This window comes from Pagrus pagrus, assembly GCF_965226575.1.
Source record: "Pagrus pagrus genome assembly, chromosome: 13".
Classification (NCBI taxonomy): Eukaryota; Metazoa; Chordata; class Actinopteri; order Spariformes; family Sparidae; genus Pagrus; species Pagrus pagrus.
In genome coordinates, this window is record NC_140197.1 from 23,455,585 (window position 1) to 23,469,938 (window position 14,354).

At 42.0% G+C, this 14,354-nt stretch overlaps 2 protein-coding genes across 6 annotated transcripts; both read right to left on the reverse strand.

Annotated features, from left to right (window-relative positions):
• Positions 1-42: 42 nt before the first annotated feature.
• On the reverse strand, positions 43-9,258 carry stard3 (StAR related lipid transfer domain containing 3). Of its 4 annotated transcripts, none has more exons than XM_084372247.1 (15): positions 9,184-9,258; positions 7,137-7,375; positions 6,951-7,028; positions 5,834-5,911; positions 5,662-5,715; positions 5,253-5,370; positions 5,065-5,166; positions 4,880-4,935; positions 4,691-4,783; positions 4,132-4,194; positions 3,170-3,265; positions 2,996-3,075; positions 2,750-2,854; positions 2,513-2,606; positions 43-2,044 (listed from the first exon to the last, which is right to left on the reverse strand). In XM_084372247.1, exons 2-15 carry the CDS (start codon positions 7,347-7,349, stop codon positions 1,916-1,918), a joined length of 1,359 nt encoding a protein of 452 aa, XP_084228373.1. In that variant the 5' UTR covers positions 7,350-7,375; positions 9,184-9,258; the 3' UTR covers positions 43-1,915. The 4 variants fall into 4 exon arrangements, with proteins under 4 accessions (XP_084228373.1, XP_084228375.1, XP_084228374.1 ...); XM_084372249.1 differs by lacking the exon at positions 9,184-9,258 and adding an exon at positions 9,018-9,136; XM_084372248.1 differs by lacking the exon at positions 9,184-9,258 and adding an exon at positions 8,667-8,993.
• Positions 9,259-11,285: 2,027 nt separating this feature from the next.
• Positions 11,286-13,215, reverse strand: LOC311268050 (uncharacterized protein). 2 transcript variants are annotated; one of them, XM_084371391.1, is made up of 3 exons: positions 13,147-13,215; positions 12,360-12,509; positions 11,286-12,252 (listed from the first exon to the last, which is right to left on the reverse strand). In XM_084371391.1, the coding sequence occupies exons 1-3, from the start codon at positions 13,166-13,168 to the stop codon at positions 11,525-11,527; spliced, it is 900 nt and encodes a 299-aa protein (XP_084227517.1). In that variant the 5' UTR covers positions 13,169-13,215; the 3' UTR covers positions 11,286-11,524. The 2 variants fall into 2 exon arrangements, with proteins under 2 accessions (XP_084227517.1, XP_084227518.1); XM_084371392.1 differs by lacking the exon at positions 13,147-13,215 and adding an exon at positions 12,599-12,670.
• Between the last annotated feature and the right edge of the window lie 1,139 nt (positions 13,216-14,354).

The window sequence follows — 14,354 nt, forward strand, 5'->3', positions numbered from 1 at the left end:
TCGTCTGTAAGTTAAATGAGGTTTTGAAGCTGAACACTGTCATGAATTCATATATTTTATTAGACATGAGACACCGGTTAAGACTCAAAAACTGTTGGTCAGTATTCCTGTGATGGCTTTAAATTAACATGTTTGATGAATGATCCATAGACACGTACATTCAAAAAACTATCATTAAAGAAAAACAAAGTTGCGTACAGTATACCTCCGCTGAAGGTATTAAGCATCAAGTTAACAGTATAAAATAAATGCAAAGCAAAGCAAAAGAAAAGGCTGATATTTAATGTTACTGTGATAAAGGCACACAATTGTTGATATCATAAATTACCTTCATTTGACATTCCCTCTGTATAGTACGCAGAATCTAAAATCACTGTTAAGCAATGACACAGTTAAATGTCAATAACCGCTTTTAAGAAGGAACTATGACTGCGGCATTCACACATAACTGAGCTTACAAAGTAAAATGCCTCAGGGCCATGTGGCCATGCTGTGAGTGTAACGTGTTAAATGATCACATTACAGTCGACACATCAGTCACACCCATAAATGCTCCTTCGAACTGTGAGGAATTAGCCAAAGTTGTTTCATGCCTTATTTCTCATGATTAAAAAGCACAAGGAAGAACTTCCTTTGGTTCAGCTCCACAGTGAATTGAACCAATAGCCAGACTTCAGTACATATGCAGTGACAAATCATGATATTCTGAGGTGCAGTCTTTGAAAACACAACTAAAACTTCAACTTGAAACATCTCCAAATAATTAAAAACCGCATAATGCTCCACGATGCAAGAAATTTGATAGAAAAACCTCATGATGGAGCCTGAGGAGAGACCAGCACCTATCAATGGAAATCATATGCGTACAGTAATATCTTGGTGACAAGTAATGAGTTCAGCTATTTCACCACAAGGCTACTTGAGGTGATTGGCACAAAAGATAGCTTTAGGAGGTATACAGCATCCTAAATAATGAACATCGTCATAGTTTGAGCCAAGCTTGATAATGCATTTGCAACACAGACTAACATCCTCCCGATCTGACTCATGGTTTGACCTCCTTGCTGATCCCAAAGTGCAAAGCAAAATGAAAAAAGAGGTGATTAAATGTCAGCTGATAAGATATTTGCACCCTGGGATAGGGAATGATGTAAAACCAAGAGGCTTTCACTCTGTGGTTCAGTGGTGTCTCCCTCTAGTGGTGGTTAGACAGCGAGTGACTTCCTTCGTCATCCATCACAGTGTAGTTCAGGAGAATAAACTGTAGAAATAGCTTTTTACTCATTCAAATTAACCGCTAAATATGGCTGTGAAGGGTTGATTTGTTTTGGGGGGCAGGTGCACCAGAAGAGAAAATACAGACACACAAAAGTATTTTTTTAAAAAACAACATAAAGCAGCAAATCAAAGGCTAACAATGTGTGTAGTTAGATAAGGCTCAGAGAGACAGCTGCTTCATGCTATTGTATTAGTTCATTTGTAACAAGAGAGACAGATGCCCACACAGTGAGAATCACTAATGTCTTCATCCAGGTTTGCTTGTTTCAGTGATGTCCACCCTGCCACAAGATGACTTGGCAGGCTCAGGAAAAACAGTTCTCATTGCACAGTGAAGGACACGGCAAAACAATTACAGGTCCGCATAAAATCATGTGTGTGACCACGCTTCAAAAATAACATTGAAGTTTGAGAATGAGGAGGAACATTGTCTTTGATAACCGAATTACTCCTCCTCTCCTGTTGCTGAAACGTGGCGAATGTGTGGTCACGGTCAGTCTCACATCTCCGCAGTCGTCTCAGTTAGAGTAGCACGTCCCTTCAGCTCAGGCGCATCACAAGGGTACTGCCACGCCCGTTGGTCAACAGCAGCGACGCCTCTCGGCCACCTGTGGCACAGTTGGACGTCTCTCCTGCTTTAAATGTGGTGGTGGTGGTGGGAGCGATGAGAAGGCCGCAGGTCGGTGATCCGTTGGCGTAAATGGGACATGAATTCAAACATGGTGGCGGCCAGACTCTGGTGGATGAGGTAGCGGGGCAGTCGGCCCTGATGAGACACAAAAAGTGTGTGTTAATTGTGTACTTCTTTACAGTTTTTCCCTCATCTGTAATAGGTCTTATTGTTATTTACGTTAAAGGGGCTCTGAGGAACTTTGTTGTGTTAGAAGCCGACCATTAGTTTATGTTATCAGACTTATCAGACTGAGAGGAGGCAGTCAAGAGTCCTTTGCAAAGAAATGCACAGTCCAGCAGCATTAATCAACTTCAATTATTCCTCAGTGTAGCTAGCTGGCTAATGTTGTTTTTAAGCTTCAGCGGTTGAGAGTTGATCTGCTGCAGAGTCGTCTCAACTAGGTGAGAAAGTTGGAGGTTGCCATCAGAGCAGCAGTGGAAAGCAGCAGTGATCGTCTAAATACAGACAATTCAGGTTTTTCTGCCCTTCGAGGTAAAGACCGTCCCACATTGCCTCAAGCAACTGCAATAACTGGAATAACTGCAGTGGGTTTCTTCTTACCTTCAAGTCTGTGTTGAGGACCCAGATGAAGGTGCAGACGGACGGATTACTGCTGGATTTGAGGACCACAAATCCTCCTGGACCGTTCTCCCCCCTGAGGCCGGCAATAAAGACAGAAGAGAAGCGACAGAGGAGTTAAAAGAAATGAAACTAACAGAACTGCACTTTTATCAAATCAATACGATGTTTTAATTTACTGGATCAGTGAAAGGGGCCCGGCTAGAGGCATGGTCTGACCTGACGTAGCGACCGCATGGAGGTTTGGCTTCGTGGTCTGTTGCCATGCCAGCAGACAGATAGCAGTCTCGCTTGCGTTCCACCCGCCGAACATTAACAAAGTCCCTAAAGGAAGACAAATCAATCAGTCGAATCAATTTACTTTATTTTAGACCTGCAGTCCAAAATAATTATAAGATAAAAAGGGGAGAAAAGCTGAAAGATAAGAAAAAGAAGAGACGCCGGCTGTGTGCTGTGCTGATGTACCTCGCAGACACGACTCCCCCCGCTGCTCCAGAGGAGACATCGTATGATATCATAGTGTTGTCGTCAACCCTCTGAAGGATCTGAGGAGACGGCAGAAAGCACGGTTAGACTTAAACACAAAACAACTGAGCAAAGAGGACAGAAAAGAGAGTAAAGATGTGGGGAATGTGTCACCTGGCAGACGGAAACAGTTTTGTTCCACTGGACCATCTTCTCTGGTTGCAGAATAACCTCCTGATACACAAGCTCAGCTGGACACTGCATGAAGGCCTGAACAAAAAATAAAGTTACACATCAGAAACATGCAAATATGGCAATTTTCAGAATACTCTTAAATCCTTTGTGTTGTTGACATGATCAGAGGTGCAGGTCGGCACTATGGTACTCAAAAATCCTGATGTTAGCTGGTGAGGGTGATTACTTGTGTGTTTAGTCATTCTCCTGTTGGAAAAACCCATTGTGTTATGTTTTCCATCGCATTTTAACAAGACACACTGCAAAATAGTATGGAGAGATGATCTCGAGCTGTACTCAGTCAAATTCACCGATAACAAGCGTTAAAGATGTTGTCAAACACAAGACTCAAATCAATTCTACAATCACCGAAATAAGCCGGTAGGTCAAGCTTATCATTAACTCATCGACACATTAAAACACAGCAGACGTCTGACAGTAAAATAAACCGAGATTACACATAGACGTTGTGTAAATAACAGACTTCCTCTCCGGGAAACTACACACACAGACGCAGGAACTGCATCGTGACTCAAATTTCTCTGAAGCCTGTGGAACAGCACCAGGAAGTCTGATTAAATGTAACACCCCATTAGTCCCCATAACTTCATCACTACGCCCTTCAGAGGTTGTTTAAATATATACACGCTGCAAAGTGTATTCAATTCAGGTGCACTGATATACAGCCTGCTCTGCTCGTTACAGCTTCAGTACTGTAGCACAAAATCAGCCCTGAACATCAAATAACAACAAGCCTGATTATTAGACAGCTTGAAAAAACACATCAGAATTAATGTTGACGGACTACAGACGTCTAAACACGATAAATAAGCACAGTAATGTGGTTCATCCGGATCCGTGCTGCAGCAGTTTCACTATGAATACACAAAGAGTAGTGGTACCTTGAGAATGAAAGTCTTTCCGTGGTAGGGGATCTCCAGCGTGTGGACAGAGTCGCCCATGTCCTGACCAGAGACAAAATGTGCTGTCAATTTTATTTCAGTGTGTCGGAGGAAAAGGTTGTGACTATTCTCTCAAGCAGAATACTGTAGTACTATTACCTGTAAAATGCACGTCAGCTTTTTTTTTAAACGAAAAAGATTTGAGGCTCAAATAAAGTGAAACCGTCCCTGCAGTGAACAATGTGGTGTGGCAGGAGTTTTTCACTGGAACTGGTTCCAAGTGGTGAAAATATTTGGATTCACTTTCACTTAGAAGTTTACGTCTAAAGAAGTGTGTACAAAACGTTTGATTAACAACACGGCAAACACCTTTCCTTTATTGTGTTGTGAAGCATTTCTGTGCATGTAAAAAGCCTTCAAAGTGAAAAAGCCCAAAGGGAGTTACTCTCTCCCACAGAAAACTCTGCTCCTGCACCGTCTGACACGCCTGGTTTGCAGTCAAGCCTTTAACCCACGCGTCACAACTAAACAGACACTTGAAGCTAAATCACAGACTCACGTTGTTTTTCTCAAACTTCCAGTTGTCCTCCTGGGCTAGGATCTGTTCCACCACAGACATGGCCTCACGACCCTGTCTGACATACTCCTTCTCCTGGAATAAAAGGGGGAGGAGGAGCAGAAAATCATCAGTCACGATCAGGTGAGGAGCAGGGCAGGGTAAACAGATCCCTCAGACTGATGCAGCTACCTGTGCAGTGACAGCTCTGCGTCCGAGACCCTCCTCATCCAGATCCTCCTCCGAGCCTGCAGACGCAAGTTTAGAGACAAAACTCAATGTGTGGCTCAAAGAGTAAATGTAGGAAGACACACACACAGAGACAGTCCTAGAGGCTGATGAACAAGAACACATTCGTGGAGACAAGCAGACATCACCTGCGATGGATTCGGGCGGAGAGTAGAACTGTCCGTCTGAAACAGCGCGGGGGTAGATCATGGGGGCTCGTTCGCAGGCTGCGTTCACCGCCGCTAGGTAGGCTGAGGTCAAAATGAGAGAAATGGCTCTAAAGAAAAAGTCGATTTCAATCAAGTCGTGCTCAAACGCGTCAGGAACGTTTTCCTACCTCTCTCATCGTCGGCCTCCTGAGTGAGCACCTTGAAGTCGAGAAACCAGGTCTCCAGCCAGGCCACCACGAAGGAAGTGATGGGCAGCACGTAGCCAAAGGCATTCTGGGACAGGAGCTGTGAAGGGCCAGAAGCTACATCATCCTGGAGCTAAACTTAGAGGGTGACTGATACTTGAAGTTTAAGGGCCACTGTGAGACTGATTTTAAACGCTTTGATCCTCTCTGCGTCACAAAACAATAAAATCATAAAACTCTGAACAGCTTGCTGTCTGTCGGTCAGACACACATGAATGCAGAAGTCAAAAAGCTTTCTGTGGTTTTGACTGATATGTTCACACCACCCACACATATTCAACTGTGAAAGTACATAGGCGTTGGTGGTTGGGGGGGAGGGGGGGGAACTCACGTTAGATACGATGACCTTAACGACGAGGAAGACGCTGGTCACTAGAGTGGTGACCTGTGGAGGAAGACAGGAGAGTTTAGATTTGTGTTATGATTCATGTCCAGATGTTAATAAAGAGATGTTTCATTACTTCATCTGCTTGTGTTTGACTGACTTGAGTTCACACACTCACCGCAATAACCCACCAGTGCTTCAAGCGGAAGGCAGCGTAACCCACTTGTAGACACAGGAAACGAAACACAGCAAGGAGCTGAGGCGAGGGGGAAGAAGAGAAAAGGAAAATGACCCGTCATGCGTTGCAGAAATGTTGACTCAGGCTTTTCTCTTCTTGTGTCCACACAATTTCCCTCCTTGTGCCAATTAAGTCTCTCTTTTTGTGTCAATAAAGTTTCTCTTCTTGTGTCAGTAAACGCAGACGTGACCTACCACGACGGCTCATTCAGAGACTATAAATCAAGCTATAAAGCAAATATCTGCCTGTGGCGTCACTGAAGAAAGTTTCCTGACCGCTCGACCTATCTCCAGTTTCAACAACAGGGAGTGTCCTACATTCTTACTACAGAAGCATTTCCTAAACTCATGGCTGTGTCGCATCTCCGACCTCATATCTTAACTTAAAACATCCTAACTAGAACCGTGAACTCGATTCTTCAATCGATGTCTATAACAAGAAGAGAAGCTACCCGATCTGTGTAGCACATGCACAAGCATGTCCACCGTCATGGACGGTTAGTTACAGCACACAGTACTGCAGCAACACAGCTCATTTGTTCAGTTATTTATGATTACAACATCTCCTAATGAGTTTTGGGGACGGAGGTGCATGGTTGCCTGTCGTAGCATAGCTTTTTTTTTTTAATTCAAAGGAGTTTTATTGACATGGAAATAATAAGAACAATATTGCAAAAGCAAAAATGGACAATTTGGACAGCAGGTACACACTCTCCCATCTGAAAAAATCATGAGTAAATGTTATACTCATAAATGAACTGGTTCCTGGGGTTTTTGCCAGCGATGTTGCAACGTGGGTCAATGTCATCCCAACTTAGGAAATTCTTCGGTTATGCACGTCTGTAATAGCTAAACATCCTTCTGTGATACCAAAAGCCCTGACTGTAATCCAAAACTGATAGGATCTCGGACACGTTTCTGTAGAGCAGGTTTAACATGAGTATCTGCTCGTTAATGAGCGGTCATAAAGAGGCTTCGATCACGATCACACGCTGCAATGCCATTATTCTACTGTGAAATCAAATGAAATGTAAATAGACTGGGATTGAGCCACTTACAAAGATGTCAAAGAAGGAAGATGTGTAGTCATAGTGGATGACCTCTTTTTTTAAGCTGTCCTTGATTGAGCTGGAGATCTGCAGGAGAACATCGCAGTCAGACAGAGTCTCACTGCTGCGTTAAAACACAGCGAACAGATCAATAAATCACGCCACTAAAACTCAAACTGTCTGTTTAATGCTCACGTTCAGCTCAATGATCCACAGAAGGGAGATGAAGAGCAGGTCGAACGTCACGAAGAGACAGAAGGTGCGTCGGACGTCAGAGATGGCCTTGCGCTCTGCGGGCGGTACAAACAGGTACGGAGAAGGGATGGACAGGGTCGTAGAGTAGGAGGCGTTCAAGGAAGTGATGGCAGGGAGGCTGCCATCGAGCTCCCCGTACTCTCCACCCGGCATTCCTGCAGTGAGACAGGAAACTCCCCCTGCAACAAAGTGAACAAGTTGTTGGACTGTTATATTTACTGCCACTGTCCTTCTGGGGATAATATGCACAGAAAGGGCGTACAACATTCACTAAACATGGATGTAAAACCCTCGAGTATTAGAGCAGTTTTCACTCAAGCCACTGATTTCCATTGTGGTTTGCTACAGTAGAGACAGACTGAAAGAGGAAACAGAAAACAGGCAGCTGGAGCTACTGGATATATTCTGTATCTATCAGATATTAGACCCATGATATCATTTAGTTAAACAATCAGATGAATATTGTTAAAACATGTCACTCAGCTCTTCTCCAGCTCTTCTCTCTTGCCCTCATAATGTTCAAAATATTATAATAGACGCTCATCATCATCAATTTCCTAGAACATTGTACAAAAGCTTCTTTCATCCAACAGACTCATAAAAAGCCAGTAACTGCTCATTTACAAAATATCCTCACTTTGACATTATTGCCTGAAAAATTACTTAGTTCTGATTTCGTCGACCGTCCATCTTCTCCTACGTACCTGGCGGTCCGCAGGTGTGCGTAATGTTTGCTCTGAGCAGCTTGAAAAATGACGGTAACAATAAAAAAATCATCTAAATATTTGGCAATTAGTTTTCTTCTGTCTGACAAATGGATAAATCAACTAATTTTCCAGCATCCTAATGAAGGCAAGGTAGCCAAAAAATGTCAGTGATGTTGAAGAGGACTAACAAAACACTCCTGTGCAGCTTACAGTGTGTGTGTGTGTGTGTGTGTGTGTGTGTGTGTAAAACCAGATAATAAAGCAGTTAAACAGCAGAGGATACACATCTTTCACTTCTCCTGCTGATTTGCATGTCGTCTCATGACTTTCCTCACCTCACCACAGGCCTTTTCATCAGGTTCAAGAGCCAGAAATAGATCCATTTATTGTTGCCACGTCATTTTATAGACGCAGTTAAGATGAACAGTTTATGACCAAGTGTTACATCCAAGCTGATGTTTCTCCACTGGACATGTTGTCGTTACACATCCAGCTGTGACCATGATGTGTGCTGCAGGCACATGACTCACTGAGGCATGCAGTGAAAGCACATTTTAGTAGCAGAGCATTTATTAAAGGTCGCTTCACGTTGACATCAGATTTGTGGCAGAATACTGTTTATAACAAGAAGAGTCTGTTTTTCACCAACAGGTTTGAACCATCGGATCATTGTTTCACCCAGTGAGTCACTGAATGAGTTTCACAACTACTTTTCGTAAACAGTGGATTTAAAGTAAACAAGCAGCATGAGTCACCTACTTACCCAGAAAACTGCATTCATCCGTGGCTTTATATGATGTCTTTGAATATTTTTAATTCTGATTAAATGTAGTTTCACTGACTTCGGACCTCATGACTCCTCCGCCCCTCACTTCTGCTCAAACACAAACAACTGTCTGACGGCACTTGAGTGTCTGTGAGGGAAGCTAGCAAGCTAACAACCCGCTGTCAACCGGTGTTATTAAACAACAAGCCAGACGGAAAACAGTCGCGTGGATCGGTGGTACTGTCATGTAGTCAACTCTTGATAACAAGCAGTGCTCACACGAACATCGGCTAACTTACTAAACACTGATGTTTAGCTACTCCGGTTAGCATACACAGGCTAACTTACCTCAAGCAAGTTATTCTTATTTGCTAACTGTTACACCATGAGGAAAAATGGCACGCACACACACCATGCCACAAGAAAACAGCTACAGGAAGTGACAACAGAATATGGATACGTCAACCTCGCGTTTAATTTTAATAGAAATACAAATTTAAAGCATTAAACTCACTTGATTTACCGCTTCATCATCGCCTACCAAATCTTCCGGGATGACCTTACAAAGAGTAAATATCGCCGCAAGATGAGTCGCTCAGTCTGCCGAACACGCCAAAAACCACGTGACCGCCAACACGGCGCTTATGTTGAAAGTCTTATTTTGAAAGTTTTTACCGGATGTGTTACTAAGCTATTATATGTAACTTGACATTCGTGGACATTATTTACTGGTGTTTGGTGCCCTCCAGTGGCCACAGTCCGTAACTACACCACTGTATAATTTGGGTGGACTGACTGAAGGGACCTTAATAACCAATTGAAAAATAGATAGATAGATAGATAGATAGATAGATAGATAGATAGATAGATAGATAGATAGATAGATAAAAATTAAGCACCATCTCAGACCAAATCAAAACTCTTGAAAACTATGTACACGTGACTTAAAAAACAAAACAACATAAACAGTCGTTTCCACCATATAAATTGATACTAATCACATCGTATTTACTGTATATCTCATTTTATAATATATAATCTTATAATTTGTATTTGTTTTCCTTTTTAACGATTTATTGTTGTTGTTTTTAATGTCTCTAGCTGTCTAGCTGTATGCTTTAATGTATTTATTTCTGTGTTTAAAATCAGTTGTCCTATTTTCTTCACCTTTTGAAGCTATTATACTATCATTGTAAAACTTGTACAACCTTCTTTCACTATACTGTCTTATGAAAGAAGCAAGTGTTGATTTTCAAACGTTTAAATGAAGCTAATATGCCCAATGTTAACGTTTGTGTAAGCTGCACTGCCCTCTGGCGGACACATCGCATAACTACAATAATGTACTTTGTGGGTTTTATTTTTTTAAAGTATGACCGGAAGTCGTACTATGCTATTGTGTTTAGCTTGACAACAATAACATGTAGTTCCTCAATATGGCCGCTAGAGGGCAGGAAAACTCAAGCGCGGAGGAGCGTTAGAAAGACGTATGAATGGATAAAGGCAGTAGCATTGGCAAGCTAGTTACTAGCTTGTTTTTTTGTTGATTGTGGGTCATTTAGGCGGCTGCTAGGTTGACACTACAGCTAGAAAATTATCTATCAGAGCTAGCAGAGAATCTCAGTCACGCCTGTGCTAGTTTGGTCAATTTAATGTGTTGCAGTTCGTCACTCTGACCACAAGAGGGCAGCAAACGCTAAGTTGCCTTTATAAATGTTGCCTGCAGACAGCTAGCTTCTTACAGCACAAGGTACGCTAGCTTAAAAAGTTTCCTCCAACATTAAAAGAGTCTCCCACTTTTAGGCGGTCCTTTATGAACACATGTTGGTTTGAATACAATGAAGTTAGATGCTAAAGTGTGCCAACACCGTCCACGTTTATCTGCTTTAGTTTATTTACAGATGTTCATACTGTAACTGGCCCCATGCTGAGAATCAACTCGAGCATAAACAATAGCGAGATTACGTATATGACGTATATTGCTGACACTTTTCCTGTGTTTTGTAATAAAAGTGTTGAACCTTAAAATTAATGTTTATTTATTTATGAACCAGTTTATTTAATGGGTGGAAATGGAAAGGCTTGGGTAGTACAGTAGTCACATTGTAGAACCAGATAAAAACATTTAAGTGAATGTGTGTCTGGAAAAAGTCACATTCCAGACTCAAAATCGGCCATTCACACTTGTAATTACTTAGAGGTTTTATAAGCAATTAAGTCAGTGTGTGCATGAGAAAAGGTCACATTCCAGACTCAATGGGCCATATTCCAGCTTCATCACACTTACCATACAGTGTTTTCAGGGGTGGGGGAGGACAGCCTAGTGACACTATAACAAAACAAGTTCAACACTGATGAACCTCCAAAATTTAGCTGTGCAGCACAGAAAATGAAAATGCAACACACCTGAGTTTTTTTTTACTGAGTTTCCTCTACAAAGCAGTAACAAAAAACAACACTGTTTTTTCATTCTGAAATCTTTGGCCACAACTATACACTGACATGGTTCATACTTCTTGCGGGTGTGATAACAATGCAAGGTATCCTTTGCATGACTGCAGTGAGGTGCCTTTGTAGCTAAACAAACATTCATACACACTCAGGCTTGGATGAGTTAAAAAATGTTTATTTTTTGAAGCAGAACATACCAATATAAAAATGTGTACAAAACAAAATGTTATTACAGTATTAAAACTAGAAAAATGTACATCTGTGCAAGTTGCATGTCTGCTTTAGTGTTAGAAAAGATTTGACAGTGCAAATGAAAGGTTAATTTAACTTAAAAAAGTCAAACAGAAAAGAGAGTCTTCTTTAAAGTTTTGTGTCCGCTGTCGTCATACAACGACATCAACGGCTCACATTTTGTCCACCATCCTACTGAACAGCTGTAGGAGCTCCCTCCGATCATTCCTCAGACCCCTCATCTCGGCCATGATCTCTTCGTGCCGCCTCTGGGAAGCAGCCTGGGCAGCAGCATCAGACATTTGAAGGTATGCCAAGAGCTCATCCTCTGGGGGTGGGGTGGGGACTCGAACTGGAGGTAGCTGTGGAAGACTCGGGAGACGGGGACGAGGAGCTGGTGGGCAGCGCTGACAATGCTGTGCTGGTGGAAGGCACAGGTGAGGGAGCTCCGTCTGCTGACAGGACCTTCTCAGTGAATCAGGTAGGCGTATCACAACACCAACACAATCGCCCCCCACAACAGGTGGGTCCACATCATGGTTATCCCCAAGCAGCTCGTCCATCTCTGTGTAGAACTGGAAGCGGACAGGCCCCCTTCCTGTCAACGCTTTGTTGTCCTTGACTTTTTTATAGCCCTCCACCAGCGTCGACCACTTGCGTGCCACCTTGTCGTGCTGGAAGTGCTCCCCAAACTGTCTGGCAAGCTTCCCAGCCATCTCCTCCCACAGCAGCTTCTTCGTCTTCTTCCTCAACTTCAGCCGCCGGTTGAGGACCATGAGGGACTTTGCAGGTCCCTCTACCTGAATATGGATTCTCATCAGGTGGATGAGGAAGAGGGTCTGCTTTTTGGTGAATCCCTCATTCACCCGCTGTGTTGTAATTGGCTTGACATCGCAGGTATCTGAATCATAAAAGAGAAACATGTCAGTACAGTACTTGCAGCACCCAGAGATAAAAGACTGTTGAAGTACCCTCATGTCTACAGTGTCATGCTTCTTAATAACTCACCCGTGCAAGTGCAATCTGCAAGGTGTCGGTTGGCAGCCACCATGAGGCCCTCATCCACAAAGTACCTGTCTGTGTGCTGGTACAGTTTGCCCCGGTAAGGCACGGTCCTGTCCTTGTCAAGGAACGCAACCATGGTCTGGTTGAGGAAGACTAAAAAGAAAAACACAATGTATGTTACAGACTGCAACTTGAGTAGTATGCTCTGAATGAACAACACAAAACTCTGAGGTGAAACCCACCTTACAGCAATCTACAACCATTTCTCACTTCTTCCATTGTTTTCTGAGTAGCTGCAGGTCTATTCATTGTCTGCTAAACCACTAGCAGCAACACACATTTTCACCCATTTCCCACCTAAAGTTTTGTTTTCCAACAGAAGTAGGCTAAAAACACGTCCCTCATGCTCCCTTTTGGAGTACTGTGTCAGGTCAATGTGAAATAATAATACTTTTTTTTTTCCTTTTACAGAAACACTAACATTTCAAGTAACTCCGTTATTGCAAGCCTTATATTTCAATTTCAACAAGTGCTGTCGTGTTTTTCTCGAGCCACGAGGGGCAGCAGCAGGCTAACCATTGTTATTGTTATTGTTAGCTACATTAGCCTCGTTAGCAAACCAGCTCGAAAACAAAACTTTACATTGTATTGCACGCACAGCAAGACCGTGCAATGCATACATTGGTGACCGGATTAAAGCAGTAACGTAATCAAGTGTGTAAGAGCATTTGAAATCGACATTAAAACGACCAACGTGGTACGAATACAAAGAAAATACATCTCAACTTACCATCGATTACGGGCGCAGCCATCTTTGTTTGACTAGTCGTTCGTCTATCCTCGCTCTGTACTCTCAGGAGCCCCGAGACGGACGGTTGAAATTCCGACCAAAAGGGGGCGTGCCTCGGTGAAATATCGCGAGACAGCTGCGAGATTTCCCACTTTGCAACTCGGGCGAGTAACTGGAATGCAACAGTGACCATAGACATATATACACAAAAACTTCCGGTATGTACATTCCAAAATAAAGCTTTCAAAATAAACGGATGTGTATATGTGCACTGTTTTACACGATTGGTGCTAGCTCAAATCATCATAAGTGTATTTTTTAATATATATATATAATAACGATAATAATATGTATTGTTTCTGCTCTAAATCTATGCTCAAAACAAACTCAAAACAAAGTTCTGCTGCAAGAAACCACGGGACCACCGCTCGCTGTTAAACACGGCAAGAGAATAATCTGCATTGTACTTCCGGTTTCGTTAGAAAACAGAATATGGCATTTGAAGGGGCCTTTAATAAAAGTTCTTAGGAAGAAGAAACCCCCTTTAATATATAATAAATGTTTTACATTCAACCTCTGCACTGCAAAAGGTAAATTATCAAAAAAATATTTTATTTTTTTTTGTATTTTATCACCAATAAGTGTCAATATGTGCTTTTAAAAGAAAAATTTGCATTGCAATAGACAAAGTGCACATTGTGTCATTAAATACAAAAATCTCTCTAGTTTACTCTCATAGTTTTTTGGTTTTTTTTGCGTTTTTAAAGTTATTCTGTAGCTCAAAGTCTGAGCTTATTAAATAAGCTTCAGCTTGTGTCACATCAGTTAATAAAAACTTTAATTGGGCTTGATTTCATTCAGTAGAATACAATAGAGACTCAATCAGCACAATTATAGAGAAAGAAATATATTTTGGTGGAAAAACATTCATTTTGATTACGCTTTCTTGTGAGACCCAAAAAACAAACTTTGAGTTTACCTTCTTCTGTTTATACGTCTGTAAAAATGTACTGTTCACTCCTTGCTCTTTTACTTTGCACCAGAAAAGCCTTTATTTCTGTTTTATATGAGAATAAGAATTCATATTTTATAAATCATTCTCCTTTATAAACCCGCACAACACATTTTCTCATTTCTCCTCGTTTTATGAGAATCTGTGTGTTGATGGCTAATAAACCATGTATTTTTAGTGTTTGTGTTTCATGGAG